Source organism: Ranitomeya imitator, chromosome 8 (genome assembly GCF_032444005.1).
Source record: "Ranitomeya imitator isolate aRanImi1 chromosome 8, aRanImi1.pri, whole genome shotgun sequence".
Taxonomy (NCBI): Eukaryota; Metazoa; Chordata; class Amphibia; order Anura; family Dendrobatidae; genus Ranitomeya; species Ranitomeya imitator.
Window position 1 is genome coordinate 144,571,680 of NC_091289.1, and position 27,268 is coordinate 144,598,947.

General features: G+C 44.3%; 1 protein-coding gene across 1 annotated transcript in view; it reads right to left on the reverse strand.

Moving 5' to 3' along the window:
• Positions 1-744: 744 nt before the first annotated feature.
• The window catches only part of ANKRD45 (ankyrin repeat domain 45), a 30,521-nt gene continuing 3,997 nt past the window's right edge, over positions 745-27,268 (reverse strand). Inside the window, exons 2-6 of the mRNA XM_069737502.1 lie at positions 21,717-21,980; positions 17,006-17,173; positions 8,847-8,941; positions 1,267-1,405; positions 745-1,015 (exon numbers count right to left, since the gene is read on the reverse strand). Coding sequence (XP_069593603.1) covers positions 987-1,015; positions 1,267-1,405; positions 8,847-8,941; positions 17,006-17,173; positions 21,717-21,960 — 675 coding nt within the window. The 5' untranslated portion in view covers positions 21,961-21,980 and the 3' untranslated portion in view covers positions 745-986. The remainder of the gene's footprint in view (positions 1,016-1,266; positions 1,406-8,846; positions 8,942-17,005; positions 17,174-21,716; positions 21,981-27,268) is intronic.

Here is a 27,268-nt window from a genome sequence, read left to right on the forward strand (position 1 = left end):
CCATAATGAAATGTATGGAGCATTATATGTGGCACATTTGTATATGGAGCATCTTATGGGGCCATAATGAACTGTATGGAACATTATATGGGGCATATTTTAATATGGAGCATCTTATGGGGCCCATCATGAACTGTATGGAGCATTATATGGGGCTCCTGATTCAATATGGATATTCAAAAACACTTAACCTACTGATGTCTCAATTAATTTTACTTTTATTGGTATCTATTTTTATTTTTGAAATTTACCAGTAGCTGCTGCATTTCCCACCCTAGGCTTATGCTCGAGTCATTAAGTTTTCCCAGTTTTCTGTGGCAAAATTAGGGGGGGGGGGTCGGGTTATACTCGGGTCGGCTTATACTCGAGTATATACGGTAAGTTTGAACATAAAATAATGGTATTTGCCTAATAATGGCGGTCCTCCGGGTACTCTGAAATCAAAACTGAGGAGAAGCGTACCGCCCCCTTTTATTTTCTGTAGGTTTCCTGTTCCTGTGGGGCGGATCCCTCTCTCCAGTAGGGTGCTGTCGTGGACTCATTAAAAGAGCATTACCGGTAAGTAATCCGGCTTATCTCATAAAAACAATACAGTGCTGTCCTTTCTGTACACACTTGTTTCCTTCCCTGCCCAGGAGCTGTGGTATCATCAGACCATGTCCCTGCACGGTCAGATAAGGCCATTATACAGTACATATCAGGAGCACTTTATCTCAACACAGGAACATTTTTATTTATCCCATCCAGTTATGAAAATTATCTTTATTCAAAGATCTATTGATTAAAATGTATTTAGTTAGTGGGAAAACCCCTTAACATTAATCGCTTAATATGACCTACAAGTTAGATTCCAATCTCATTATAATGAAAATCTTCACTGTCACAAAGGAGAATATGGAAAAATATGTAATGGATTACCATTTAGTATCAAATAAAGTCCATATTTTCAAGCCAAACATGTTGTAAACTGAAATGAAGATCTGATATCACTGTTTGGATTTTCCGGTTTGTGCTCCTATGAGAGAAAGAAAGGTCTGAAGAGTCTTGGTACAGCTGTCATAGATACCCTAGGAGCCGTGTGCTCCGGTGTACAGAGAAATCGGGAAGATTGCTGTGCGCCAAATGATTAGCTGATGGCTATCGAATGTGTCTGGGGGGCTTTACTGTGTTCTTCAGCATGGTCAACCAGTACTTTCACTGCTCCCAGCAGCTGAAGAGCCACAGACTGGAGAACACTGCCCTTAGCGAATTACTAATGATTCTTACGTGGTGTATTGATCTTGGTGAAGATGATCTGCGCTGCGTTCTCTAGTTGTTGCTTCTGATCCACAAAGTCTTGTGTCGTTGGATTCTTGGCGTTTTGCAGCCATTCATTTTTTGATTTGCAAGCATTGATCGCTTGATTCTAAAGGAAAGAAAGACCGAGAACAAAAAGACGCAAGATACATGTCATAAAAGTTAATTTTTAACACTGAAACCGTATCTTCTATTGTATAGATAATTGTCTCCAGGGCTACATGGCAATCATCATGTTACATTTCACGATTGCATCCAGTTATTGTCAGTGGTGTCACAGTGTGCCATCATTCGGAGCCGCCATTACAGATAAAACAAACCTGTTGGACATTTGGGTCAAAGAGAACAAGTCACATGCACAAAGCCAAATTACAATGGAAAAATAAGTTACCAAGTTTCACCAATGTTTTTGATCCTGCAATATTGTCTGAGACTTGTTGTTGCGATTGTAGCCCTAGCCTAATATGCCAGATGAAAAAAAAGGACATTTCGTTGTAAATGAGCAGTTTAAATGGGATGAGTCCTAAGAAAGCTGCCTAGTCCTGTCTACAGAATGATCACCAGTGGCTGATCCACAGCTTGCAATCTAACGCCCAGGACCCCATACACATGATGAAAGTTGGCCAAACCCAACAATTCTGACAGAATCAACCAATCATCTGTGTAAGGTCGTCTCTTCACCCTTCCTCTGACACTGGAGAATCAAGGTTTCAGAATTTCAACAGTCTTTCCGTTTTCAGGGCAGATAACCCACCAAGGGTGCTTACACATTGCATTCATGCACTTGTTCACTGGCCCCATCTGGGCTTGCATCCGATCCTCCCGCAAAATGGAATTTGGGCATATTCATCGATGGGGCTATAGACTATAATGGTGCCAACAGAGCGAACATCTGCTCTATCGTGCAGCATGACAGAGCACACGTTTGCGCTGACGGCGCCATATAATACAACGGTGCTGCCATTTTAAGGGGGGTTTGAACACAAGCTCCAACAGGGCCAACGAACAGGTTAATGAATGCAATGTGAAAGCACCCTAAGAGAAGTCTGGCAGCGGCTTTCTCCTCTCTCTCCATTGAAAACACATGATTGCTCAGCCATGAGAGATTGCTGGCTGCCCAATTACCTTTGACCACAAGTGGTCTGGAGTATCGCCAACAGTCTACCAAGGAATCAGGGCAGACCTATTTAATGCACCGAGAATCCTGCTGTTTTTTTTTTCTGATTATTATGGGGACACTGCAGCGTGATAGTAGCCTCCGTTATTTGCATCTTCAGATAAGATCCTTATACTTCTTCCCCTTACTTTTGATTAGGTGATCACCAATTTTGGACATATAATTAATAGACTTTGCTGTGCAAAACAGGCTATTTTAGCTTTCAAAAATAGAAGTTCGTTTGCAATTTTATAAAAAAAATATTAAAGTGAATGAAGAAAAATTAAATCCATTTCAAATCAATATTTGGTGTAATCGTGCTTTTCCTTCAAAACAGCATCAATTCTCGGTATATTAGTACAAAATTTTGAAGGAAATCAGCAGAACAAGGAGGTTGTGTCAAACATTTTGGGGAAATAACCACAGATCTGTAGATGTCGATTGCGCAAATCCTCTGGTCTTTTCATGTATACCCACACAGACTCGATGATGAGATCAAGGCTCTGTGGGGGCCAAGTCATCACTTCCAGGGCTCTGGAGATAGAGCCAATGTCTGGCCGCATTTCTACCACTTCTGGACAGACTTCTCTGAACAGTAGATAGGTGTAGCTGGATCCAGCTGGTTGCTGCCATTTCTATAGCTGATAGCACTGCTGGACATCATTTTGATTTTAAAGGGAAGTGTGTATGACATGTCTTTCATCTGCTGCAATTAGTTTCCTTGGCTGATTGCTGTGACTACGGTCTTCAACTTTGTCCATTTCTTGGTGCCTTTTCAAAAGAACTTGAACGGCTCATCGTGAAACTGCAGTCTGTTTTGAAATCTTTTTCCAGGGAGAGATCTTGTTGATTCAGTGCAACTACCTTGTGTCTTGCTGCTGTGCTATTTCTTGCTATGGTGTATGACCTGTGAAAAATAGTCTTCCACAACCTCACTGTGTAGCAGAGTTTGTTTGATACTCACCCAGTTTTCAGCTTCCGCCATAGCTGTCCCCGTTTCAGTTAAAGGGAACCTGTCACCCCCAAAATGGAAGTTGAGCTAAGCCTACCGCCATCAGGGGCTTATCTACAGCATTCTGTAATGCTGTAGATAAGCCCCCGATGTATCCTGAAAGATGAGAAAAAGAGGTTAGATTATACTCACCTGGGCGGGTGGTGCGATCCGATGGGGGTCGCAGTCCAGTCCGGGGCCTCCCATCTTCTTACGATGACGTCCTCTTCTTCTCTTCCCGCTGCAGCTCCGGCGCAGGCGTACTTTGTCTGCCCTGTTGAGGGCAGAGCAAAGTATTGCAGTGTGCAGGCAGGGCAGACAAAAAGTATGCCTGTACCGGAATCGCGGCGTAAAGACAAGAAGAGGACGTCATCCTATGAAGATGGGAGGCCCCAGACCGCATCGAAGCGGGACCGCCCCTGGGTGAGTATAATCTAAGCTCTTTTTCTCATCTTTCAGGATACATCGGGGGCTTATCTACAGCATTACAGAATGCTGTAGATAAGCCGCTGATGCCGGTGGGCTTAGCTCACCTTCCATTTTGGGGGTGGTGACAGGTTCCCTTTAAAGGGGTTCTCCAAGAATGTGATAAACATGATACCGGTGACAATTCAAACTGCAGCCGTCCTAGTCAGGTCAGGATTAGTGATGAGTGAGTGCACTCGTTGCTGGGGTTTTCCACAGCATGCTCGGGTGTCCTCCGAGTATTTGTTAGTGTTCGGAGATTAAGTTTTCATCGCCTCAGCTGAATGATTTACAGCTACTAGCCAGTCTGAGTACATGTGGGGATTCCCTAACAACTAGGCAACCCCCACATGTACTCAGGCTGGCTAATAGCTGTAAATCATTCAGCTGCGGTGATTAAAACTAAATCTCCGAACACTAACAAATACTCGGAGACAACCTGAGAGTGCTCTGGAAAATCCGAGAAACGAGTATACTCACTCATCACTAGTCAGGATAGATGGACACTGAAGAAGCAAAGCTCGAGATGAATCTCAGCTGTTAGAAGAGCTGCCGTTATAAGCACACATCTCTCTCAGCTAAGGAGCAGGGCTGACCGGAGACAGAATAAACATTTAGGCTGTGTGCACACGTTGCAGATTCATGTACGGATTTTTCCACGCAGATTCAGAAAAATCCGCAGGTAAAACGCCCTGCGTTTTATCAGCGGATTTACCACAGTTTTTGTGTGGATTTCACCTGCGGATTCCTATTAACGAATAGGTGTAAAACACTGCGGAATCCGCACAAAGAATTGACATGCTGCAGAAAATAAACCGCAGCAATTCTGTGTGGAATTTTCCGCGGCATGTGCACAGAGGATTTGGTTTTCCATAGCTTTACATGCTACTGTAAAACGCATGGAAAACTGCTGCAGATCCGCAGCGGATCTGCAGCCAAAACCGCAACGTGTGCACATACCCTTACACTGACTGCGCATGTATACTTGTTCTACTGAACAGCAGAAACCATGCTCTACCCCATTGTGTTCAGTCAGTGAAAAGATCCTTGACAGTACAAGATTACCTAGAAGAACTGACGCTTTGATACTGTTTTGAAGGAAAAGGGCAGTCACACCAAATATTGAGTTGATCTAGATTTCCATTTTGTTCATTCACTTTGCATTTTGCTAATTTTAATAGTTTATTTTCATCAATAACCTAGGCACTTATGGAACAGATGTCCTTTTTGTGTACAGTGGGGCAAAAAAGTATTTAGTCAGTCAGCAATAGTGCAAGTTCCACCACTTAAAAAGATGAGAGGCGTCTGTAATTTACATCATAGGTAGACCTCAACTATGGGAGACAAACTGAGAAAAAAAAATCCAGAAAATCACATTGTCTGTTTTTTTAACATTTTATTTGCATATTATGGTGGAAAATAAGTATTTGGTCAGAAACAAAATTTAATCTCAATACTTTGTAATATATCCTTTGTTGGCAATGACAGAGGTCAAACGTTTTCTGTAAGTCTTCACAAGGTTGCCACACACTGTTGTTGGTATGTTGGCCCATTCCTCCATGCAGATCTCCTCTAGAGCAGTGATGTTTATGGCTTTTCGCTTGGCAACACGGACTTTCAAGTCCCTCCAAAGGTTTTCTATAGGGTTGAGATCTGGAGACTGGTTAGGCCACTCCAGGACCTTGAAATGCTTCTTACGAAGCCACTCCTTCATTGCCCTGGCAGTGTGCTTTGGATCATTGTCATGTTGAAAGACCCAGCCACGTTTCATCTTCAATGCCCTTGCTGATGGAAGGAGGTTTGCACTCAAAATCTCACGATACATGGCCCCATTCATTCTTTCATGTACCCGGATCAGTCGTCCTGGCCCCTTTGCAGAGAAACAGCCCCAAAGCATGATGTTTCCACCACCATGCTTTACAGTAGGTATGGTGTTTGATGGATGCAACTCAGTATTCTTTTTCCTCCAAACACGACAAGTTGTGTTTCTACCAAACAGTTCCAGATTGGTTTCATCAGACCATAGGACATTCTCCCAAAACTCCTCTGGATCATCCAAATGCTCTCTAGCAAACTTCAGACGGGCCCGGACATGTACTGGCTTAAGCAGTGGGACACGTCTGGCACTGCAGGATCTGAGTCCATGGTGGCGTAGTGTGTTACTTATGGTAGGCCTTGTTACATTGGTCCCAGCTCTCTGCAGTTCATTCACTAGGTCCCCCCGCGTGGTTCTGGGATTTTTGCTCACCGTTCTTGTGATCATTCTGACCCCACGGGGTGGGATTTTGCGTGGAGCCCCAGATCGAGGGAGATTATCAGTGGTCTTGTATGTCTTCCATTTTCTAATTATTGCTCCCACTGTTGATTTCTTCACTCCAAGCTGGTTGGCTATTGCAGATTCAGTCTTCCCAGCCTGGTGCAGGGCTACAATTTTGTTTCTGGTGTCCTTTGACAGCTCTTTGGTCTTCACCATAGTGGAGTTTGGAGTCAGACTGTTTGAGGGTGTGCACAGGTGTCTTTTTATACTGATAAGAAGTTTAAACAGGTGCCATTACTACAGGTAATGAGTGGAGGAAAGAGGAGACTCTTAAAGAAGAAGTTACAGGTCTGTGAGAGCCAGAAATCTTGATTGTTTGTTTCTGACCAAATACTTATTTTCCACCATAATATGCAAATAAAATGTTAAAAAAACAGACAATGTGATTTTCTGGATTTTTTTTTCTCAGTTTGTCTCCCATAGTTGAGGTCTACCTATGATGTGAATTACAGACGCCTCTCATCTTTTTAAGTGGAGGAACTAGCACTATTGCTGACTGACTAAATACTTTTTTGCCCCACTGTATATGTGTCAGGTTTAGATCTGGACAACACTGTTTCTTTTAAAGTATCGGAACGTGTGGCCCCATTATGTTATTTGGTTTTCAGTTTTCCTTTTCCTTTAAAGAGGTGGTCCGAAATACAAATACATTTTTATCCTAAATCTCTATCTATTTAATCCCTTCATGACCTATGACACATATATGGGGCGTGTCTCTGCCTTTGATACGGGCTGTGGCGCTGAGCCCGTATTTTTTCTTGGCACATCACAGATCTCTTATGAACACTGTGGCCGTCATTCATAGGAGATGATGAATTCTGCTACACATAGCAGGGCTAAAACCCTGCTATGTATAGCACAAGCTGGTATCAATAAGAGCGGCGGTTCGGAGAGGAAAAAAAAAAAAAAAAATAAGCCCTCACCCAGCCCCTGATCCCAAAAATGGAGACGCTACGGCTTTCAGAAAATGGCGCCACTGTTTTTTTTTTCACCACTTAAATAAAAAAAAAAACTATACATGTTTGGTATCTGCAAACTCGTGCTGACTTGGATACTCATAATGGCAGGTCAGTTTTAGCACCTAGTCAATATAGTAAATAAAAAAAGCAAAAAAAAAACAATTGTGGCATTACGCTTTTTTTTTTTGCAATTCACCACACTTGGATTTTTTTTCCTATTTTCTAGTACAATATATGGTAAAGTCAATGGTATCGTTCAAAAAAAAAAAAAAAAACAAGCCCTCACAAGACCATATTGACGAAAAAAAATTAAAGTATGGCTCTGGGAAGAAGGGAAGTAAAAAACAAAAATGCAAAATCGCAAGGGTGTGAAGGGGTTAATGCCATAATTAAATCTATTTTCTAACATACGTCAATTAAAAATGTCCTATCCTTCCCCAACTTCACTATCTAACTGCCTTTCTTTTTTTGTTTACAATTTCCTTTTTTATCGCGCTTTATTTGAGAATTCCCGGTGCATGTTGGGATACTCAAGCGAAGCATTATCAGTCACTGCCTCTGCCCTCTCCCTGAAACGAAATGTTATCACTGACTTTCATGTAAGGCTACTTTCACACTTGCGTTGTGTGACGTACGTCGCAATGCGTCGTTTTGGAGAAAAAAACGCATCCTGCAAAGTTGCCCGCATGATGCGTTTTTTTCTCCATAGACTTGCATTAGCCAGCGCATTGCGACGTATGGCCACACGTCGCATCCATCGTGCGACGGATGCGTCGTGTTTTGGCGAACACTCGGCACAAAAAAAGTTACATGTAACTTTTTTTGTGCGTCGAGTCCGCCATTTCCGAGCGCGCATGTGCGGCCGGAATTCCGCCCCCTCCTCCCCGGACATTACAATGGGGCAGCGGATGCATTGAAAAACTGCATCCGCTCCGCCCGTTGTTCATTTTTTTCACAACCTGCGTCGGTACGTCGGGCCAACGCATGGTGATGGCCCCGTACCGACGCAAGTGTGAAAGTAGCCTAAGGTGCTTAGGCTGGTCCCTGTGCGATGTGTACGATGACAGTGCACTCTGTTGCCAGCTCAGATCAGAAGTAATGAGCCGGTAACAGACTGCACTATCAGTGCGCATTGGAAGAATACCTGGCGTGTAGAGACAAACGCTGCCCGTGCAGGTGACGCCACTTGTGTGGGAAATGCTACTTTCTGCAAGCCAGGCATTAGTCTCACAAACCATCAATGACAGTGTGCTCGGTCACAGGCTTGTTACTACTGAGTCGGTGAAAGAGCGCACTGTCATTGCTCACATTGCACAGTGACAGAACAGTCACTGATGACACTTCATATCAGGGACAGGGCAGGAGCTGTGGAAGGGACCGCCGCCTCTGACCCCTGATGACACAGTCAGGATGTACTGGGAATTCTCAAATGAAGCATCATGAAAAAAAAGAAAAGCAGTGTGGTTGGGGAAGGATAGGGAATTTTTAATTAAAGTAACATAGAAAATAGATTTGATTAAGACATTAAATCGAGTATTAGGATGAATATTAATCTGTATTTCGGGCCACCCCTTAAAAGTAAGTTTTAATAGTTTATTTAGCACACCTGGCAATCAGACAACTCATTAATACACCTCAATTAAAGCTTGTTTGACCACAAACCTTGTCCTCTTTATTAAGTTTTCCATGAACTTTTTCAGGGTCAGCAATGGTCTGCTGGATAAAGCTGATGTAAGCCTTCAGGGCCAATCTAGCTTCTGTAGGAAAGAAAAAAAAAAACAATTTCCAATTCGTAATTAGAAAATTACCTAAAACAGTGCACCAACATCTCTGACACCGATCACTTGTATTAACACACTTCTATTTTTATACCTTTTTTTTTTTTTACTGAAGAACCAAGAATAAGTCACAACTCAGCAAAATATTCCAGGCCTATTAGCTAATGAAGAGTGTAGCAATGGCCAGTAGACCTGTCACAAGTGGATGTGACAGAACAGGAAGGCTACGCCACCATTCAAACTGGCACTAGGAGTTTCCTGGTTACGAAACTGTCCAAAAATGTGTTCCAATGACGTGGCATCCAACTGGCACGGAAATAGTATAGAAGCTGATCAGGTGGTCCCGGAGGTTTCCTTACTCAGTGGTCTTGTTCTATCAATGCAGTACGATACGTGAATCAGCCACGGTTCCAAGGCTGCACATCAGCTGCATGCGGGATCCATTATTTACACCAGTCAGACTGGAACCTGTTCTGGTGGGTCAGTAAAGGCTTTCTTGATCCCTTCCCCTGACTATAATTAGGCTATGTGCATAAATTACAGAAATTCAGAAAATGCAACTCATCCATGAGTGATGGTGACATCCCAATCGCAGACACTGAGGATACGCCATAAATGTCTGATAGCCACCTGCGTGTAGTTTCTGAGCCAGGTTCTCAATTCCTACAGAACCTGGCCAGGTGATCATCGGTTGCTTCTTCCTGTCCGTGAATCATCAAAAAAGAGGTTTGGCATACATGTGTAGGCTTAAAGAGGCCGACACAGGTAAAAGAGGGCCCCTGTGCATACATGGACCCTTAGTAGTCCAACAGTTTAGGACAATACCCCCGATTACGTGTTTGTGATAGAATCTGCTGCCTTGGAGGCCTCTGACCTATTGGGCCATTGCGGTGGCTGCACCGGTTGCACTTATGGGACTGTCTTCGCATGTATGCTCAGCTGTTTTTGTAATTCCCACTAATAGACAGAGCGGCATACATGCACAGCTACCTCTCCATTCCCTCCTTACATGCGGCAACTGGTGGACACCTTACCAGAGAGGATGGGGACTGTGGGTCAAAGAGGTAGACCTCACGCCTTTCATATCACAGTGTGTATTAAAAAAAGCTTACAACTTTCACACTGGCCACTGGGGCTTTTGTAGACTCGCATTTCCTTTTCTTCGGGAAGAGTTTTCAGCAGTCTCATTATCATCACAGGCAGAATTACAATGACAGGTAACATCTCTACACACAGCTGATGACACAGGATCCACCAATCACAATAGGCGACGTCACAGCTGACCTCGCTCCCCCTCCCTTCACAAAAACTTTTGCACGTGCTCATTAGAGGTTTCGATACAGAAAATAGGGTGTAAGTCAGCCTATTGCTGCTAATGTACAAGTGAATTTCTTAAACAACAAACAGTCTAAAATAGCCCCAGTGGCAAAATTGCAAAGTTTCTCATTTTTTATTATAGATTGTGTTATGGGAAAAAAAATAGAAAAAATGTTTAAAAAATGAATTTCAAACATAAAACCTGATTTAAACTATCGGACGTTTTCCCAGGAAATGAACCCAGGACCTCAGCGCTGGAAGGTAACAGTGCTAACCACTGGCCACCATGTAGCCCATTAGAGCATGGGTGGTTTTACTTGGCAGTCAGCCATAGGAGATGATGACATGGAACACTGAGCCTCTGACATCTGTGACATCACAAAGATCCATGAGCAAAATCCTGCAGTCACAAGCAGATGCGTTACAGTTCAAGATGTTTCCACCATGTCGTTTCCGTTCGGAGGCTGGTGAACGTCCTTTATGGATGACTATTGGATTAGACTTATTGCCAGAAGATTTAGAAGACAAAGAACCTCATACAAAAGCTTCCAGTTCCCATCTTTACAAAATTCTTGATCATCTACAATGGGTGTGTGAGCAGATGTACAGCACTCCCACATCTGTTGTACTATTTTATGTATCCTGGATTGTAATGTTTATAATTTTGCTATCGGCGGCCTTCTATTATAGAAGACATTGGAAAGAGCCTCAACTCAAGGTGAGAAAAGTAACAGAGGTTCCTTTAATAGTGAGAAACAACCTGAGGTGCCGAGTACAGTACCATGCACATCTGCTATAGTGCCTGCCCCAGTACTATGCTGTCCTCCCAGCCACAACTGTCCTCCTGAGCCCTACCCATGCTTCCTTTCCCTGCTTCGGGCTATATACTGAGGTAGTGAGAAGCAACCTCAGGTGCCGAGTACAGTACCATGCACATCTGCCATAGTGCCTGCCCCAGTACTATGCTGTCCTCCCAGCCACAACTGTCCTCCTGAGCCCTACCCATGCTTCCTTTCCCTGCTTCGGGCTATATACTGAGATTCCTTTAATTGTGAGAAGCAACCTCAGGTGCCGAGTACAGTACCATGCACATCTGCTATAGTGCCTGTCCCAGTACTATGCTGTCCCCCCCAGCCACAACTGTCCTCCTGAGCCCTACCCATGCTTCCTTTCCCTGCTTCGGGCTATATACTGAGGTAGTGAGAAGCAACCTCAGGTGCCGAGTACAGTACCATGCACATCTGCTATAGTGCCTGTCCCAGTACTATGCTGTCCTCCCAGCCACAGCTGTCCTCCTGAGCCCTACCCATGCTTCCTTTCCCTGCTTTGGGCTATATACTGAGGTAGTGAGAAGCAACCTCAGGTGCCGAGTACAGTACCATGCACATCTGCCATAGTGCCTGCCCCAGTACTATGCTGTCCTCCCAGCCACAGCTGTCCTCCTGAGCCCTACCCATGCTTCCTTTCCCTGCTTTGGGCTATATACTGAGGTAGTGAGAAGCAACCTCAGGTGCCGAGTACAGTACCATGCACATCTGCCATAGTGCCTGCCCCAGTACTATGCTGTCCTCCCAGCCACAGCTGTCCTCCTAAGCCCTACCCATGCTTCCTTTCCCTGCTTTGGGCTATATACTGAGGTTCCTTTAATAGTGAGAAACAACCTCAGGTGCCGAGTACAGTACCATGCACATCTGCTATAGTGCCTGCCCCAGTACTATGCTGTCCTCCCAGCCACAGCTGTCCTCCTGAGCCCTACCCATGCTTCTTTTCCCTGCTACGGGCTATATACTGAGATTCCTTTAATTGTGAGAAGCAACCTCAGGTGCCGAGTACAGTACCATGCACATCTGCTATAGTGCCTGCCCCAGTACTATGCTGTCCTCCCAGCCACAGCTGTCCTCCTGAGCCCTACCCATGCTTCTTTTCCCTGCTACGGGCTATATACTGAGATTCCTTTAATTGTGAGAAGCAACCTCAGGTGCCGAGTACAGTACCATGCACATCTGCTATAGTGCCTGCCCCAGTACTATGCTGTCCCCCCCAGCCACAGCTGTCCTCCTGAGCTCTGCCCATGCTTCTTTTCCCTGCTTCGGGCTATATACTGAGATTCCTTTAATAGTGAGAAGCAACCTGAGGTGCCGAGTACAGTACCATGCACATCTGCTATAGTGCCTGCCCCAGTACTATGCTGTCCCCCCAGCCACAGCTGTCCTCCTGAACCCTGCCCATGCTTCTTTTCCCTGCTTCGGGCTATATACTGAGGTTCTTTTAATTGTGAGAAGCAACCTCAGGTGCCGAGTACAGTACCATGCACATCTGCTATACTGCCTGCTCCAGTACTATGCTGTCCTCCCAGCCACAGCTGTCCTCCTGAGCTCTGCCCATGCTTCTTTTCCCTGCTTCGGGCTATATACTGAGATTCCTTTAATAGTGAGAAGCAACCTGAGGTGCCGAGTACAGTACCATGCACATCTGCTATAGTGCCTGCCCCAGTACTATGCTGTCCCCCCAGCCACAGCTGTCCTCCTGAACCCTGCCCATGCTTCATTTCCCTGCTTTGGGCTATATACTGAGGTTCCTTTAATAGTGAGAAGCAACCTGAGGTGCCGAGTACAGTACCATGCACATCTGCTATAGTGCCTGCCCCAGTACTATGCTGTCCCCCCAGCCACAGCTGTCCTCCTGAGCCCTGCCCATGCTTCATTTCCCTGCTTTGGGCTATATACTGAGGTTCCTTTAATTGTGAGAAGCAACCTCAGGTGCCGAGTACAGTACCATGCACATCTGCTATAGTGCCTGCCCCAGTACTATGCTGTCCCCCCAGCCACAGCTGTCCTCCTGAGCCCTACCCATGCTTCATTTCCCTGCTTCGGGCTATATACCTTTGCATCTGATGCATCTATTAACATTTCTCTCCTGTTCCCCTGGCTTGTGCAGTCGTCATTTCCGTAGATAATCTAGGCCATTGCTTTGATAAATTCTTCTAAACCTATATTTTTGTAATACCACATCCTGTTAATCATCCTCGCTAGTGGGCCTTTTGTCTTCTCAAATGTAATATTGAGGTAACAAATAGGTCAAAACAGGCAAAAGAGGGATCAGAAAAGCTTATTACCCAATACATGGCTATCTCAGAGGAAGCAGTGTGTGCACCATGACAGTAAATCGTGCATCAGTGTGTGCACCATGACAGTAAATCAGTGTGTGCAATCTGTGTGTACAATCTGTGTGTACAGCCGATGACAACATCGGACATACATTACCACACTCGGCGTCTTGTTACCTTTTTGCATCAATAGTATTCACGTCACCAGGCAGTGAAAGCTTTGTCTTCAGCACCCTTTGGCCTTACATGCCATTGAGCTGCAGGGGATCAGATTTCTTCTGAATGTAACAATGAATTACACTGTTTAAAGGGGTTGTCCAGGACTGAGCTAAGGACGGATTACCGTATTTGTAAGTCAATATGAGATTGGTGGGTTCCGCCACTTGGCACTCTCACTGATCAGCTGAAAAGTGTCAGTAGAAGCCACTTACCAACATATAGATCTGCTGTGTTACACCACAGACATTGCGTATTTCCGGTTGCTGTCAGCAGATTTCAGCTGATCAGTGGGGGTGTTGGGAGTCGGACCACCACAAATCTCATATTGATGACCTGTCCTTCAGATAAGGGATCAATAAATCTGTGCTCGCCAGCCCCTTTTATCAGCTTTTGAGCTCTGCCTTTCCCCCTCACTAAGATTCTGCTTTAAAACCCTTAGGGGTAGTACTGGCTCTCATTAAAGAGACACATAAAGAAATAAAGACTTATGATAGATAATACAAATTAGTTCTATAGTAGGAAAAAAAAAAAGCTATGTCATATCACTCCTGCCAGAGACTGCTCCAGAAAATGAAAGGAAACCCATCCACAGAGAGCTGCTTCTGGGTTTTTGCCCCTCATTAGTGCTGAGCTGGATACTGGTTAGCGAGCTACAGCTCAAAGAGAAAAGGCTCTAATTAAAGAGAAATAGTACTCTATGGAAACTTATTTATAGGGAAATGCTCCATAGGACAAAAGTGACTATATTGGCCCTCTAGAAGAAAGCCATCTCATATCAGTCAAGCCTAAAAGGCAGAAAAGCCCAGTTACATACAGTTGTTCCGTGGGTTTTGCCCCTCATCAGTGCAGAGCTCGATAATGATTTGATGAATTAGAAGCCTAAAGGCCCATTTGGGTGACCTGAATTGGGAACAAGCAGTCATTAGAGCCGCAGTGGTGAACAGAGGCTCCAACCCCTGGTTCTAAGAGCTGTAAACTGTAAGGGCTCGTTCACACATACGATTTTCTCATAGCAGTGCCCTCCTTGTTTTTCATGGACTGTTCACGTCTGTTTTTTTTTTTCCTTGGACCACATAGTTGGATCAAAATCGGACATGTCTCCGATATTTTTCACTGAGCGTTGGATCAAAATCAGCATTGTAAGTCTATGGGTCCGTGAAAAAAATAAAAATAAAAAATAAAAATCGGACTGCACTCGAATGTCATCAAAGTACGATCTGATTTTCACGAACTGTCAGAATGGAGAAAGTTTTTTTTTCCTCTCCACATCAGAAAAAACTGACACTCGGATCACATGCTGATCAAACACTGATCAGAATAATCAGTCCGTTTTTCTCGTATGTGTAAAAATCGGATGTGTGAACGAGCCCTAAGAACGCAACTCTCTTTGTACTAATCCTGTACAACCAATTCAACAATCACAAGATCTCCATTGCAAAACATGATATGAACTTGTTATGACTGAACCATGGCCATTTTAGGCCAAAAAATATATACACCTCAATATTAACTGCTCGGATAATTCAACTCATACTGTATGTCCCAATGTTCAGACCCAAACCCAATTCTGTCAAAGCAAAGCTAGCTGAAAAGTGACATCCTACAGTCAAAGGTGGAGCAATGGCATGAAGATCATTTAGTGTTTGGTATATAAATACAAAGTCTGAGGATCCAGAAAGTCTGAGGATCCAGAAAGTCTGAGGATCCAGAAAGTCTGAGGATCCAGAAATTCTGAGGATCCAGAAAGTCTGAGGATCCAGAAAGTCTGAGGATCCAGAAAGTCTGATAATCTTACACCTCTTAGGCGCTATTTTTTTAAATTAAGGTAAAATTATTCTGCCCATTAAATCCAATTTTATGGCTCATTTGTATGGTGTTCAGATAATTCCACGCAGACCTGATGATTCACTCATCTTACCACCATTTCTCGTTTCAGGATGGGGCCTACAGCTTCTCCATCCATTATAACATACCAGGACCAGACTGTACGGACACAAAATGTGAAGTCGCCGAGGTTATTCGGCAGATCGCAGGAAGCACACTAGTGGTGGAACTGCAAAAAACAACACCTGGACCACCCAGTACATCCAGAAATGGCCGCAGTGAACATGCTGTTAGATGCACCTGTTGCAAATGAATATGAGAGTGATACCATCTAAAAATAAAGCATGGCCTTCTCAGAACATCAGTCTTTGGGGCGATCTCTTACTGACCTATACGTCTTGCTGTGTTTTTCATTAGCTATCAGCTAGGTGTGATTACGCCATCGTCAATAGAAAAAAAAAACTTTCTGCCATGATGGTTGAATAGTAAATGTGGGTTTACACAACCCAACTTGCAGAGTTAAATGACTGCTGATCATCTGCTTGTTTGTTGATTGGGGGTCGTTTAATAGCACTGCCAGATCGCGCTGCAGAACAATCTAAGACAGTGTATTTGCCTGCTCTTGTTCTCGGCAGCACAAGTTTCTAGAGGATGATGTGCTGCCGAGAGCGATGATGTTTCAGAGAGACCAAAATGATCCTTTTACCTTAAAACAAACCTGTTACATAAAAAAACACTATTATCCTGTAGATATGGGGTTAATCTGCAGGTTACTAGCATTCTGGACCTGCCCACTGCCGAGAGGAAAAAGTACTGTATTCCTCCCGGCAGCATTCTGGGTTCAGTCACCGCTCTGTGTATAGAAAGCGGCAGCTGTAGATGAGATCCAGTACTGACTGACAGCAGGGTCAGCATTTCAGTTCAGCATTTGAGCCAACTGTCAGTCAGTACAGGGGTGCGGTTACAGCTGCCGATCTCTATACACTGAACGGTGACTGAACCGGCGCCAACCCCATGGCTGAAACCCGAACGCTGCCGGGAGGAATACAGTTAATTTCCTCCCAACAGTGGGGCTCTAAGTGCATGTGCCGGGCAGATTCAGAACGCTATTAACCTGAAGATTAACCCCATATCTGTGGAATAATAGCGTTTTTTCACATCCCAGGTTCCCTTTAAGAGTGTTTTGCTTGTTCGTCAGGGGCATTGGTAGCCTGTTTACATTGCACTGTTATAAAATATATATATAGTGCATGAGGTATGCAGTTTATTCACTGCTGGTAGACATTTATGTATACAGTTTATTTACTGCTGGTATATAGTAATGTATTTTTTATGGTATATATTTACACATATTTTGTATAATATTAAGTTTTAGTAAACTATAGAAATCCAATTTTACATTTTGCTTACAATTGGCCAATGTGAGAAGTTCCGGGGTCTTGTAAATTTGATTGTAAGGGGACCAAATATTTCCGAGGGCGGCCTTTTATGTGTTAATATTAATACACGGGAGGCCATTATGGTAGAGCACGTATGCTTGTTGCATACTTGTATGTTACACAGGTTAGAGCACTTACCAGCCCATTTCAGGAAATCTACACAATCTGTCTTGTTGTATCTGGACGCTATTTCACCTGCTTTTTCACCACGGAAATTGAGAAGCGAGATGTCACCTCCTAAGTCGACAAGAGCCTTTAACACATCCAGCCGTCCCCACGCTGCAGCACAATGTAATGCTGAATATCCTGCAAGATGAAGGGGAAAGACGCCTTACTGATTTCATTCAGTTGCTATGGGTTAATGGGATTGTATCCTGGCAGCCTGTACAAAGTGTATAGCATGCGGCTGTACATCATTTAATTGCTGGATGTAAAAGTTAATTAGACGGCATGAAATTGCTGGTCAGAAGTCAAGTCAGATAAAAGGTAATTGCACTATAAAATCTAAATGCCAAAGTGCCATGATACTAAAAGGCCTCGTGCACGTAGCAAACAAAGCCTAGTGGGATATAGCATGTAAGTCCTAGTGACTAACAGGCAATCCCTGCATGTGTTGCGGCTGTCGAAAATCCGCGAGACATGCAGCTGAGGAGACTCGAACTACATATTATTTGAGTACGCAGAATATACTCCACTAGCACTGGAGCATGCTCAGATAACACCTTATTCCAGTTCATTCATCAGTAGTCTTAACATATTCATGATGAATTTTGAAATAAAAGTTAAAAAAAATACACCAAAACAAAGTGGAAGCAGAAAAAAAGTAACAACCAAAAGTTCTGGCCATAAAAGATACAGTAGTAGGTATGGAAGCACTGATGCTTATGATAAAAAAATAAATATCACGGATCCTGAAGACTGGTGGTCCCTAGGGTCAGACCCTCACCAATCAGACATTGATGGACTGTTCTCAGCATAAGCCATAAAGACTCTCTTCAGGACTTATATATATATATGGACTTATAACATTAATGGTCTCTTCTTATAGTGGCCAAAGGGGTTCTCAATCAAAACCGGAGGGGCAGAGCTGGACAGAAAACAGCATAAAAGCATGCTTCACTCTTTACAGAGCTTTAGCAAGCAATGCGCAACTTTTTAAAGGGATCGTCCACCACTAGGACAACCCCTTCTCAATCTGTGTTGTTCTCTCACTTCCACGGGATAAATGATATGTCAGAAGGTGGTGAGCGTGAAGCATCCGCCAACTGGCTGCAGGGATCGCATGACGTACAATGTTACGGGATCACCGGGAGAGCCAGTGCTAATACCACCAGAACGCTGCCGACACCGGAGGGGAGTATAAGTGTTACTGTCTTACTGGGGGCAAACATCTGGGTTGTACAAGTAGTGAACAATCCCTTTAATAAGTGACATTATCAAAACTACAGCAAGCAGCCCAATAAGTGACACATCGCTGGAATCATTATACTACTTTCAGATTAGGTGGAAAAAACAGATTCCCTTTAAGACATGAGGAACATTTTTGAGTGCACGGAGTTTTATCATTCGGGTGGAGATGAACTGCAGAAGATGCAAGTCTGATGATAATATCCAGCACGTAATCCCATGGATTCATGATATAACACAGGAACAATGCGGACTCCATAGACAGACTCTGAGGCCTGAACTAATCACAAGACCTGCCTGCAAGCACACAATCACAGAGGAAGAAATTAAAATTATTAGTTTGGCGCAAAAACAAAAGACGTGCACAAAGGATCCTGGTATGAATATACCGTAATTAGGTGCTGACTGTACACAGAGACTTCTGTCTGCTCTCCATATGGTGATTACAGTCACTGGAAGGGAAGTGACTGTGACGTAATATTAGATTGTAATACTATATCACCTTGGGCGTGTCTTCGTATTATTCTATTATTAATAGTACAAAGTCTGAGTGCGGGAACCTACACAGATCATCAACCGTGGTACACGCTGCTGTATATGATGAGGCTAATATATATATATATATATATATATACACATACACACACATATATATATATACAGTATATATATATATATATATATATATACATACACACACTATGTGCACAATAACAAAGTGCATGAAAGTAACATAGGGTACTTACGGTAGTTAACATAATTTTGATAAAAGAAACCAATGTAAAAGTCATTAAACCACGTCAAGGTGACCCTATTTGGGACGGTCCTAACCTCTAGTATTGAAACCTTACCATATGTCAAATGACGTAAATGTGAAGAAGGACAGAGACCTGCAGCCATGGGGAGCTACATTAAGTCCAGATCAAACAAAAGGGAGGCTGAACCCTTACCTGCACTGCACTTAGTGCAGAAACCTGAAACAGAAAAATAAAAAGAGATGAATTGGTCCTCCTTGGCCCTTATTCACATTTCCTTCATTTGACATATGGTAAGGTTGTAATACTATAGATTAAGACCGCCCCGAATAGGATCACCTTGACGTGGTGGGATGGCCTCTACATAGTTAACATAATTTTAATAAAAACAAAGTATCCAATGTTATTTTCAGGCACTATTGCTATTTATATATAGCAGGGTATTTGCATGCACGCCAACTTATATTCCAGTTCATCTCTTTAGGTTTTTGTAATAGGAAATGGGGTCAAGTGTGAAGTGCCATGCTGTGAATACTGGGGGGCTGTGGAGAATTCCGATGAGAGTGTTAGGAACTGTTTTTCTAACTAAAAGACAGGATAGTGACTATTTGGAAAGTAGGTAGGGGGCGATTCAACAATTGCAGAATTAGATAAAGGCTGCTGTGACTACTGGGGAAAAGAGAACTGCAGTATCTACAGTTAGGGAAAGCTGCAGTGACTACTAGGGAAGTGGGCAAGAGATAGCGGAGTTTACTAGGAAACTAGCCATAGAAAGAATACAGACGCTGAAATTTCAGACACAGCGCAGAGTTACATCTTGTTATGTGCTCACCTGGAGAGGTGGATTCCCTAAGCTGCAGGTCAGGGTGAGCAGCAGAGATGGAAGGCCATGGGCTTTGATGGTCAGCCCCATGTATTAGTGAGGATCAGGACTACAAGAGGACATAAAAACAGGCAAGAGCAGAAAACATCACATGAAGCAGAGCCAACTGTGTGGATACAGATTGGCACATTAGATGAATAGACAATCCGGGAGTTGCAGCAGACAAATGGTCAATAGCAGAGATACTGTATATACAATAAGAAACTTGCAGCAGATAGATGATTAATGTTAGAAATATGTTGTATACAGTGAAGGAGTTGCAGCAAGCAAACTGATAATCACAGGAAAGCAATGATGAATAGGCAGACTCATTACTTGCTTGCAGTGATGCTTTACCTTGATTGCAGAGACTAAGGTATGAACAGCACCGAGAAAAAATTCAAAGTTAGTAATCTGAATCATAATTGCAGCGTGTGATAGCTGTGGACTACAGCTAGATAAGCAGGACTGGGCTTGGAAATAAATGCTGGAAGTTAAATAGAAGCTAGGGGCATCATGAGATCATTAGACACTGGGCTAGAGCTGAGCTAAGTGGAAGGTGAAGCAACTCCTGACAAGCAGATGGCCCCCTGAACCGGCCTAAAAAGGCCTTGGGTGATGATGTCAGAGGTGTTTGCCAGGTTACCACAGTAACCCGGTGTGGACGAGCACAAGGGAGCTGGCCATAAGGGAAGGAAGCAAAGCCCAGCACTGAAGCCAGGACAGGTAACACACTCGGAGCATGCCCTACCTGTTGCATGTCTCTGCAGCTTCTGTAATCCAATGTGACCTTGACCTGCATTTTTTATATTTTTGACTAATGATCCCCATCCTTACAATCATTACATCCCTGATGATGGATATTGAAAACATAACATATTGGACACATGCTGACATCTTCCAATTAAATGTTTCACATTATGTTTTAAAAAAGATAATTTTTATGCAAGTATGACCATTATTAATCAATAATCATTTTAAAATGTATAAGGTACCAGTGATTTAACATGCACAGTGTATTACCCCTGTAAATTTTGGATAGGATATATCTCTACACTTATGTGTATCCTATGGTATAATGGACAATGACAAATGTAAATCTGTGTAATGTTTGTTTTATTCTGAAATCAATACACAAATTTAAAAAAATAAATAATCATTTTAAAATTGTTTATTTTTATTAAATTTGTGCATTTCCATTGCTTCATTAGTGTTACAATTCTTAAGCAGAAATAAATGATGACAATACTTAGTATGGGCTTTTTATTATTTTTTTTATTATTTGCATATCTACAGCAGAACCACTAGAGGGCAGCAATGAATTTGGAATCATACTTCGGGATAGATTTGGCTTTTGCGCTAATGTTACATACACTAATGATGCAATTAGACGTGCCGACTGAGGGCCATCAATACATGTTAACGAGCGTCGATCGACTATTTCCTGTCGCTTGTTACCGGACTGTTTACCAAGCCTGACAATGATGGGGACTTTAGGACCGATAATGTGATCCTTCTCATACATATCATGTGATTATCAGCTCATTCCCCGACTACACAGGACGATGTGCTGCTGATAATAATGATTTCTTGACAGCATAAAAGACCGATCACCTAGGTAGTGCCACTAGCTGATTGGATATGAGAAAATTGATTTATAGGTGGTGACTCAACAGTTTGGACCCCTATGACCCTCAGGACTAGGGGGCTCTGTGCTCCATATTTGAAATGGAGAAAGGACAATTGTTACATTGCATGTCCATTGTATGGAGGAGCTATACAAGCAATGTACAGAATACACGCTCCGCACATACACACACCCTACCTCGAGCTGTTTTATGGTTGACGTTGGCTCCATACTTAGCCAATTCTCTCACGACTTCGGTGCGTCCCAGTACACAGGCTAAGGACAGCGGGTTCCTCCCAAGAAGATCTTCTTCTACAAGAAATGTGTTACATTGTTCATGGTGGTTATCAGCTGAATCTTCAAAAATGGACTGTAGAGCGGGCACATTTCCTTCTAGAGCACAGCGCAGCACCGGGTTATCAGGGGGAACGGAGACCTCCATCCTCTGTTCTTCACATTACCCTGAATAGTGAAATAAGAACTTACAACCTCCAACACGATGAATCCTCATGACTCACAGATCGGAACATGGAGGCCGCTGCTAATACTTGTCCTGTACTGGTCGCTGGTCCCTGCATCGGTGGTGATGGGTCCCTGCACTCCTGTCACCATATGGACAACACGTGTACGACGTTAGGCTGATGTGTGAAGGTGGTCTTAGAGGCACGACTCCGCACACTTATAGGGGCAATGTATCCTGGGGATCACTGACACTTATGGAGTCACTGCATCAGATAATGGCACAACAGCTGGCACTTCAGGGGCAACGACACCTGACAATCACAGGGCAATGAATGTGACACAGTATGCCTGACAATGACGGGAGCATTGTATGTAACACTTATGGAGACGCTGCGTGTGGTAGTTATGGAGGCCCTGCGTGTGGTAGTTATGGAGGCCCTGCGTGTGGTAGGTATTGAGGCTCTGCATGTGGTAGTTATGGAGGCCCTGCGTGTGGTATTTATGGAGGCCCTGCGTGTGGTAGGTATTGGGGCCCCGCGTGTGATAGTTATGGAGGCCCTGCGTGTGGTAGTTATTGAGGCGCTGTGTGTGGTAGTTATGGAGGCGCTGTGTGGTAGTAATGGAGGAGCTGTGTGGTAGTTATTGAGGAGCTGCGTGTGGTAGTTATGGAGGCGCTGCGTGTGGTAGTTATGGAGGCGCTGCATGTGGTACTAATGGAGGCGCTACATGTGGTAGTTATGGAAGCCCTGCGTGTGGTAGTTATGGAGGCGCTGTGTGTGGTAGTAATGGAGGCACTGCGTGTGGTAGTAATGGAGGCACTGCGTGTGGTAGTAATGGAGGCACTGCGTGTAGCTATGAGACGCTACTCCTGGCACAGAGCTAACAGTATGGAGCATTGCACCTGACAAGTATTGCTGCAGCGATATGACTGGCCCTCGGGTTGCCATGGGCACTATGGCGGCAGGGATGTGCCTGGCCCTCAGGTTGGCACCTGGGCACTATGGCGGCAGGGATGTGACTGGCCTTCGGGTTGGCACCTGGGCACTATGGCGTGTTATGTAGGCAATCCAGTGACACAGTGTGCCAGCAATCAGAGCACATACAGTGATCTGACAATAACCCAAAAACAATAGAACGAGCTCTGAGACGTGGAATCTCTGTAGACCGCAATACCTGAACCTATCCTAAACACAACTAAAGCAGCTGTGGATTGCGCCTGACACTACCTATGCAACTCGGCACAGCCTGAGGAGCTGACTAGCCTGAAGATAGAAAAACAAGCCTGACTTGCCTCAGAGAAATACCCCAAAGGAAAAGGCAGCCCCCCACATATAATGACTGTTAGCAAGATGAAAAGACAAACGTAGGGATGAAATAGATTCAGCAAAGTGAGGCCCGATATTCTAGATAGAGCGAGGATAGCAAAGAGAACTTTGCAGTCTACAAAAAACCCTAAAGCAAAAAACCACGCAAAGGGGGCGAAAAAAACCACCGTGCCGAACTAACGGCACAGCGGTACACCCTTTGCGTCTCAGAGCTTCCAGCAAAACGAAAAGACAAGCTGGACAGAAAAAGTAGCAACAAAAGCAAAGAAGCACTTATCTAAGCAGAGCAGCAGGCCACAGGAAAGATCCAGAAGCTCAGATCCAACACTGGAACATTGACAAGGAGCAAGGAAGACAGAATCAGGTGGAGTTAAATAACAAAGCAGCCAACGAGCTCACCAGAACACCTGAGGGAGGAAGCTCAGAAGCTGCAGTACCACTTGTGACCACAGGAGTGAATTCAGCCACAGAATTCACAACAGAACCCCCCACCTTGAGGAGGGGTCACCGAACCCTCACCAGAGCCCCCTGTTGTGAATTCTGTGGCTGAGTTCACTTCTGTGGTCACAAGTGGTATTGCAGTCTCTGGGCTTCCTCCCTCAGGTGTTTTGGTGAGCTCGTTGGCTGCCTTGCTATTTAGCTCCACCTGAGTCTGTCTTCCTTGCTCCTTGTCAATGTTCCAGTGTTGGATCTGAGCTACTGCATCTTTCCTTGGGCCTGCTGCTCTGCTAGATAAGTGCTTCTAGTTTGTTTTCTGTTTTTTTCTGTCCAGCTTGCTATTGTCTTTTGCTGGAAGCTCTGAGAAGCAGAGGGGTGCACCGCCGTGCTGTTAGTTCGGCACGGTGGGTCTTTTTGCCCCTTTGCGTGGTTTTCGTTTTAGGGTTTTTTGTAGACTGCATAGTTCTCTTTGCTATCCTCGCTCTGTCTAGAATATCGGGCCTCACTTTGCTGAATCTATTTCATTCCTACGTTTGTCTTTTCATCTTGCTAACAGTCATTATATGTGGGGGGCTGCCTATTCCTTTGGGGTATTTCTCTGAGGTAAGTCAGGCTTGTATTTCTATCTTCAGGCTAGTCAGCTCCTCAGGCAGTGCCGAGTTGCATAGGTAGTTGTTAGGCGCAATCCACTGCTGCTTATAGTTGTGTGAGGATAGATCAGGTACTGCAGTCTACAGAGATTCCACGTCTCAGAGCTCGTCCTATTGTTTTTGGTTATTGCCAGATCTCTGTATGTGCGCTGATTACTGCACGCTGTGTTGCCTGATTGCCAGCCATAACAGCCCCCAGGCCGACCAGGATGAGCCACATGAAAGGCACGAACAAGATCCGGAGCATGGACATCAGAGGCAAAAACCCAGGAATTATCTTCCTGAGCATAACCCTTCCATTTAACCAGATACTGGAGTTTCCGTCTAGAAACACGAGAATCCAAAATTTTCTCCACAATATACTCCAATTCCCCCTCCACCAAAACCGGGGCAGGAGGCTCAACAGATGGAACCATAGGTGCCACGTATCTCCGCAACAACGACCTATGGAATACATTATGTATGGAAAAGGAGTCTGGGAGGGTCAGACGAAAAGACACAGGATTGAGAATCTCAGAAATCCTATACGGACCAATAAAACGAGGTTTAAATTTAGGAGAGGAAACCTTCATAGGAATATGATGAGAAGATAACCAAACCAGATCCCCAACACGAAGTCGGGGACCCACACGGCGTCTGCGATTAGCGAAAAGTTGAGCCTTCTCCTGGGACAAGGTCAAATTGTCCACTACCTGAGTCCAGATCTGCTGCAACCTGTCCACCACAGAATCCACACCAGGACAGTCCGAAGACTCAACCTGTCCTGAAGAGAAACGAGGATGGAACCCAGAATTGCAGAAAAATGGAGAGACCAAGGTAGCCGAGCTGGCCCGATTATTAAGGGCGAACTCAGCCAACGGCAAAAAGGACACCCAATCATCCTGGTCTGCAGAAACAAAACATCTCAGATATGTTTCCAGGGTCTGATTGGTTCGTTCGGTCTGGCCATTAGTCTGAGGATGGAAAGCCGAGGAAAAAGATAGGTCAATGCCCATCCTACCACAAAAGGCTCGCCAAAACCTTGAAACAAACTGGGAACCTCTGTCAGAAACAATATTCTCAGGAATGCCATGCAAACGAACCACATGCTGGAAGAACAAAGGCACCAAATCAGTGGAGGAAGGCAATTTAACCAAGGGCACCAGATGGACCATCTTAGAAAAGCGATCACAGACCACTCAAATGACTGACATCTTTTGAGAAACGGGAAGGTCAGAAATGAAATCCATCGAAATATGTGTCCAAGGCCTCTTTGGGACCGGCAAGGGCAAAAGCAACCCACTGGCACGTGAACAGCAGGGCTTAGCCCTAGCACAAATCCCACAGGACTGCACAAAAGTACGTACATCCCGTGACAGAGATGGCCACCAGAAGGATCTAGCCACTAACTCTCTGGTACCAAAGATTCCAGGATGACCAGCCAACACCGAACAATGAAGTTCAGAGATAACTTTACTAGTCCACCTATCAGGGACGAACAGTTTCTCCGCCGGACAACGATCAGGTTTATTCACCTGAAATTTTTGCAACACTCGCCGCAAATCAGGGGAGATGGCAGACACAATGACTCCTTCCTTGAGGATACTCGCCGGCTCAGATGAACCCGGAGAGTCGGGCACAAAACTCCTAGACAGAGCATCCGCCTTCACATTTTTAGAGCCCGGAAGGTACGAAATCACAAAATCGAAGCGGGCAAAAAATAACAACCAACGGGCCTGTCTAGGATTCAAGCGCTTGGCAGACTCGAGATAAGTAAGTTTCTTATGATCAGTCAATACCACCACGCGATGCTTAGCTCCTTCAAGCCAATGACGCCATTCCTCGAATGCCCACTTCATGGCCAGCAACTCTCGGTTGCCCACATCATAATTACGCTCAGCAGCCGAAAACTTCCTGGAAAAGAAAGCACATGGTTTCAACACTGAGCAACCAGAACCTCTCTGTGACAAAACCGCCCCTGCTCCAATCTCAGAAGCATCAACCTCGACCTGGAACGGAAGAGAAACATCTGGTTGACACAACACAGGGGCAGAACAAAAACGATGCTTCAACTCCTGAAAAGCTTCCACAGCAGCAGAAGACCAATTAACCAAATCAGCACCCTTCTTGGTCAAATCGGTCAATGGTTTGGCAATGCTAGAAAAATTACAGATGAAGCGACGATAAAAATTAGCAAAGCCCAGGAATTTTTGCAGACTTTTCAGAGATGTCGGCTGAGTCCAATCCTGGATGGCTTGGACCTTAACCGGATCCATCTCGATAGTAGAAGGGGAAAAGATGAACCCCAAAAATGAAACTTTCTGTACACCGAAGAGACACTTTGATCCCTTCACAAACAAAGAATTAGCACGCAGGACCTGGAAAACCATTCTGACCTGCTTCACATGAGAGTCCCAATCATTTGAGAAGATCAAAATGTCATCCAAGTAAACAATCAGGAATTTATCCAGATACTCACGGAAGATGTCATGCATAAAAGACTGAAACACAGATCACTAGATACTCAAAATGACCCTCGGGCGTATTAAATGCAGTTTTCCATTCATCTCCTTGCCTGATTCTCACCAGATTATACGCACCACGAAGATCTATCTTAGTGAACCAACTAGCCCCCTTAATCCGAGCAAACAAGTCAGATAACAATGGCAAGGGGTACTGAAATTTAACAGTGATCTTATTAAGAAGGCGGTAATCTATACAAGGTCTCAGCGAACCATCCTTCTTGGCTACAAAAAAGAACCCTGCTCCCAGTGGTGATGACGATGGGCGAATATGTCCCTTCTCCAGGGATTCCTTCACATAACTGCGCATAGCGGCGTGTTCAGGCACGGATAAATTAAATAATCGACCTTTAGGGAATTTACTACCAGGAATC